Raw genomic sequence first — 6,244 nt, forward strand, 5'->3', positions numbered from 1 at the left:
TAAAATACTCCTCTTCTGCAACTGGCAAAACTTCTATCTTCTGTAACTGGTAGAATCTTATTTTAGCAACAATCACCAATACCAAATGTTTCCTGATCAGTCTGGCAAAATGGTTAGGCGGAGTTTTAGACAATTGCTTCATATAAACCTCGATCAAGTCACTTATATTTCTGGAGTATCTTTCAAAAAAGTCATACCAGAGCATCTCATTAAAGTCTGGACTCTAAATACAAATAGTACCATACTTTGTTTAAGCCATTCTGGTAATTTACTTGTGTACATTGAGTTATTATCTTGTTGCATCACCCAATATTAATCTCTAGATGATGGGTTCTTATCCTGACATTCTTCAGTAACGAATCAGGGTCTAATACTCTGATGTGGTAATGCAGATTAGAATGAGGTGTTGGTGGTGATGTGTAGTGTTTTATCTCCCAAAAAACAGAATTGTGTACTTCTGCTAAAGTGCATATTGTTTGTCTCATATGTTAACTGAACATTGTCCCACATTTGCCTTTTACAAACCTAAAAAATACTTTCTACTATGGGGTCCTTTCCATAAATAAGTTTATTTTTGAACGTATAGTGGACACCTATTCATACCACAACACTGTGGCATTCATTGTTAATGGCACCCCAATGGACCTTCTCCACACCTGAATTGCAGTGCACTTCATGTGGTATATATTACCATGCACTGTTCTAGTTAGTAAATTTGGGGTCCATTTTGGCCCATAACGCACAACAGGCACCATAATGTGCATTTGTTGAACATACTGCAGTAGACCACCCTGGTTCTAATGGGCCATTAGTGTTTTTGTTCCTTTATATCGGCAGGGTAGTCTTAATTCTTGCCATATGCAAGAAACCCAAACCTAGGAAGAAATGCAACACTATTGTGTGCCATGTTTCATGAGAAGAGCATACATCATAACCAAATGGAATAGATAAAAATTGAATTGAGAATAAAAACTGAATTGAATGGCATCTCATTGAATGAAGAAGTCTAATAACCTTTTTTAAAAGATATGATTATGCCAAGCATTCACATATTGTTCCATGAAGACCTTTGACTGTTTTAGCCACTTGTTCTAAAATGATTCAGCAATTTAAAATGTTTTGTGGATTGGTTGATTTGTAAAACGTATACAGTGTAATGATTTAGGTATGGATCAGACCACATTTTAGAAGCCATTAATTCAGAAATCAAAGTAATTTCAAAGAGTCTAAATACTTTTTTCTTGACAATGTATATAGCAGTGTAGCCATGGAGCATGATTTTTTCCAATCCTCATCACTCCTAAATAAAGTAGAAACTATATATGACCTTGGTAGAAATGAAGGTTAGTGTTGTTTTGCAGCAATAAGTGTTTACTGAAGGTCATCTTACTAGTCACACACCATTATGAATACAAATCCTAGATCCTATGCTGCCATTTTTAATGTCCATTCATTAGGCTTACATACTGGCTTTCCAAAATTGTTTTAATTAAAAAAAGCCTACATATTTAAATGAACAAAAGGCTTTAAAGATCTTTTATTTGTCACACTGAAATTGCCAGCTATGCTTAAACATATGCTCTGGATACTCAACAGTATGTATTTATATACACTGATCAGCCATAACATTATGACTACCCATCTAATATTAAGTAGGTCCCCCTTTTGCCACCAAAACAGCCTTGACCCATCAAAGCATTTACTCCACTAGACCTCTGAAGGTATGCTGTTGTATCTGGCACCAAGCAGTCAGTAGCAGACCCTTTAAGTCCTGGAAGTTGTGAGTTGGGGCCTCCACGGATCGGACTTGTTTTTTCCAGCCCACCCCACAGATGCTTGCTTGGATTCAGACCTGGAGAATTTGGAGTCCAAGTCAACATCTGGAACTTGTTGTTGTGTTCCAAACTTGAACCATTTTTGCAGTGTGGTAAGGTGCATTATCCTGCTGAAAGAGGTGACTGTCATCAGGGAATACCATTTTTATGAAGGGGGGGTACTTGGTAAGCAACGTTTAGGTAGGTGATACATGTTAACATAACATCCACATGAATGGCAGGACCCAAGGCTTCCCAGCAGAACATTGCCCAAAGCATCACACTGCCTCCATTCGCTTGTCTTCTTCCCATAGTGCATCCTGAGGCATCTATTCCCCATGTAAGCAACACACACACCTGGCCATCCACATGATTTAAAAGAATATGTGATTCTTCAGACCAGGCCACCTTCTTCCATTGCTCCGTGGGTCAGCATGGGCACCCTGACTGGTCTGCAGATATGCAGCCCCATACTCAACACACTGTAATGCAATGCACTGTGTGTTCAGACACCTTTCTATTGGAATCAGCATGAACCTTTTCAGCAATTTGAGCTACAGTAGCTCTTCTATTGGATCAGACTAAATAGGCCAGCCTTTGCACTCCACATGCATCAACTGAGCCTTGGCCAACCATGACCCTATTTTCCTTCCTTGGACCAGTTTTGGTAGGGTCCTGACCACTGCAGACTGGGAACATTCCACAAGTGCTGCAGTTTTGGAGTTGCACTGACCCAGTCGTCTAGCCAGTCTTAAATATTTACACTTGCCCATTTTTTCTGTTTCCAACACATCATGTTGAGGGACAAAATGTTCACTTGCTGCCTAATATATCCATATATTTCACCTTCATCGAGGTGCCAATGGACCAAAACAAACAATGTTATTCATTTAATCTCTCAGTGGACATAATATTATGGCTGATTGGTGTGTGTATATGAGAAAAAATAAAATAAATATATATATATATTTTTTTCTTTTTCCCCAATTGTACTGCTCTTGCTAGTATAAATGATTACAAAATTGCTCTCGGGTAATTTGACCCAGCCTCAGATAACATTCACCAAAGGGTGTTCAAAAACTGCAGTCTGTGCTAACCAATTAAGTATTATGAGTAGAGACAATGGCTGTGCTGTGCATTACATGGCAAGAGAAGAGGTGCTGTTTCCTGATGTTCCTGAATATGCACTGATATAAGGTGCAGCTGCAAAATTTGCAATGCTTTTAACAATTCTTTAGCAATTCAGGTAATGTTGGAACTGAGGCAGCTTTTTCACAACCATTATTAAAAGAACAGATGCGCTGTGCTTATAGCAAATATGGCCATAACATAATTACTAAATAAAAAAAGGAGTTTAATTTTTATAACTTTATTACAGTCACCGTGCTTGATCAGAAAAAGTTATAAACATCAAGTTGAAACAGTATAAGTACGTGTATACAAGTGCTTTCTGCGTGCTTATTCTGTTTTTCTTTTGCCAAAATCCATTAGCTGCTGTCATAAAGAAATGTAGCTGGTAATGGCCCTGGGATGAGAAACATCACTGCAGGTGCAACCGATGTAATTTATAGGATTCTGAAATCTTTGTATTATACAGGAGACACAATTCAGAATTACCTGCCTTTAAGTATCTGCACCCCCTACATCAAAAGGAAAATCTGCCACTGAAAATTAATCAACTGAATTAAGTCTGAATAATCAACAGTGTTGAGCTGGGGCTTTCTACAAACCCAAAACCGTCACTGACAGCCCTCCAGCCCAATCTGTTGCAGAAATTGCGGCATGGGCATTCACCCCCCCCCCCCCTTTGTGACATGTAGCTGTAGGGTGGGGAATGCACCTGCCACCACTGATTGGCCTGCAAGGGGGGTGTGTCAGTCACAGTTTTGAGTGGGCTTGGGGGAACTGGGTTCGCACCAAGTCCATCCTTAATTAAGACTAACTGATTTCTGATAAATAAATAAAAAGCAGCTTACCATACCATAGCAGCTTACATATCTTTACCATAAAGCAAAATATTACATTTTATACATTATTAAATATATTGTATGAATAAGTTTGTGATATGAAAGGCATGAAGGATGACCTTGAGACAGAAGCATGTCAAATGTTAACTGGAATGAATGTACTTGTTCTGAGAAGTGGCAAAATTATGTGCATGTAGTTAGTCAATTCACTTAATTAGTTTTCACAACATAAATTAAAGTCTTCAAACCGCGCAAACCCCCTAGCATAGAAATCCCATAGTAGGAGCCCTCCAATAATTAGATATTCAAGTACAATATAAAGTGCATCCAAAATAAATTAAAGTCTGTTATATAGAAAGTCTAGCATTGGATGGAATATGTAAACCCTGTGGATCACTGACCACATTTCTGTGCATTAATAACAGCTGAGTGTGGAATAAATGGACAAAATAATCAGTAGCATTAAGTTTTTAAATAAAAAAAAAAACTGTTAAACCAATATGACTCTTCCATGCCTCATTTTGAAGTGAATATTTGCCATCTGTTTTGCTATTTTATTGTGCAAAAAAATATATGAATTAAAAAGAGGATAAAATATTTTGATCCAAGAATCATCTTTGCTAATTAAACCTGCTAGTACATGCTACTTTGAAGAGCTATACATATATATCCCATCAAGACTTACTTTGGTAATGTGTGTAGTAGTTGTAGTGCCATGAGTTTCTGAAGTAATTGTCTGAGCGCTCATTAAAACACCAGGATCTGTGTCAGGGCGAGACACCATCTAAAAACAAAGTGATGCAAGTACTGGAATTTAATAAAAATATATTTACTGGAGCATTTTATTGTTATATATGTTTGGGTCACCACACAAAAATAAAAACAGACATGCGTATGAAAGAGACCTTGTACAACTCACAAACATATATATATAAATACATACTGTGACAAAATATATAATGTCACACAGTGAGGGATTTTATTAACCCTTTCGCTGCCAAGCCCTCCGGAAAATTTTTCAAATCAGCTACCATAAAGTTGACCCATCACTGTAATTTGTTATCACATAGGGCATTTCTTAGCACCCTATGTGATAACAATAAAGTGTAAAAAAAGTTTAAAAAAGAAATTGCTCACAAAATAAATAAATGTACACACACAAAAAAAAACCCCACCAATTTTTTTTAAAGTCCCCCATCCCCACACAGATGCGCAAAAATGCGTTAGATGCGCCTACATGCAAAAACGACGATTGCTCCAATTATGCCGAACGTGTTACATATCGCCGCAAACGTCGCAATAATTTTAGGGCCATCAATCACCGATATTGTAATATCCGCTTACAATAAAATGCAGCAGGATACTGTATCCTATCTAGATAATTTTTATCCTTTAATATGTGTGTGACAGTTTAGGCCATAAGCAATTGGGTATGCAATTTGAGGTCAGTTTAGATGCAGTGAGTGCTTAGCAGAGTTCTGGAGTAATGTATGGTTTTATATTTTTACCAAACAGTTTATCTTAGCAATGTAACCTGTGATGGACCACACAGTACATATGTGTATTAACCACCTCCCGTCCGCCGATCGTTGAAAGATGGCCGGAAGGGAGTCTCCTGGATGCGGGTGGGTGTCTTTAGACGTCCTCTCCGGTACAGAAACCGGAGAGAAGCTGATGAAGCAGATCTGTGCTTCATCAGCTTCTCTGGGGGTCCCTAGGTGACATTAGGGGTCTTAGAGACCCCTGATCTCTCCATAAAGGGGACCCATCACTGTAATTTGTTATCACATAGGGTACTTCTTAGCACCCTATGTGATAACAATAAAGTGTAAAAAAAAGTTTAAAAAAAAAATTGCTCACAAAATAAATAAAAATGTACACACAAAAAAAAACCCCACAAATTTTTTTTAAAGTCCCCCATCCCCACATAGATGCGCAAAAATGTGTTCGATGCGCCTACATGCAAAAACGACGATTGCTCCAATTATGCCGAACGTGTTACATATCGCCGCAAACGTCGCAATAATTTTAGGGCCATCAATCACTGATAACACTAAACTGATGAGCGGTAAAATGTTTTAAAGCGTCGCCTCTGACCAATTTTAGTTTGTTTGCGATGTTTCGGGCGCGCGCAATTTTAAGGCTTGACATGTTTGGTGTCTATTTACCCGACGTGACCCTAAATTTTATATTTTAGCAAAAAATTGGGTAAAAATAAATGTTTCCTAAAATAATAAAGAGAAACCCATTTTTAAAAAAATATTCAGTCCTTTTTTTGTTATATAGTAAAAATAAAAAATAAAAACCCCAGTGGTGATTAAATACCACCAAAAGAAAGCTCTACGTGTCCCCAAAAAATGGTATAAAATTAATTTCAGTACAGCGTTGCATGACGGAATAAGCGTCAGCCAAAGTACCGCAGCGCTGAATACTGAAAAACGGCCTGGACAGGAAGGGGGTATA

General features: G+C 37.8%; 1 protein-coding gene across 12 annotated transcripts in view; it reads right to left on the bottom strand.

The window, feature by feature from the left end:
• EPB41L3 (erythrocyte membrane protein band 4.1 like 3) overlaps positions 1–6,244 on the bottom strand; it is a 115,241-nt gene that overhangs the window by 5,486 nt on the left and 103,511 nt on the right. For 11 of the 12 annotated variants that reach the window (XM_018553630.1, XM_018553712.1, XM_018553703.1 and 8 more), the window contains one exon: positions 4,467–4,565. The exons of the other annotated variant lie outside the window; for it this stretch is intronic. In XM_018553630.1, coding sequence (XP_018409132.1) covers positions 4,467–4,565 — 99 coding nt within the window. The remainder of the gene's footprint in view (positions 1–4,466; positions 4,566–6,244) is intronic. 12 annotated transcript variants of the gene reach the window in all.

This window comes from Nanorana parkeri, unplaced genomic scaffold, assembly GCF_000935625.1.
Source record: "Nanorana parkeri isolate BGI_ZX_2015 unplaced genomic scaffold, ASM93562v1 scaffold7, whole genome shotgun sequence".
NCBI classification, from domain to species: Eukaryota; Metazoa; Chordata; class Amphibia; order Anura; family Dicroglossidae; genus Nanorana; species Nanorana parkeri.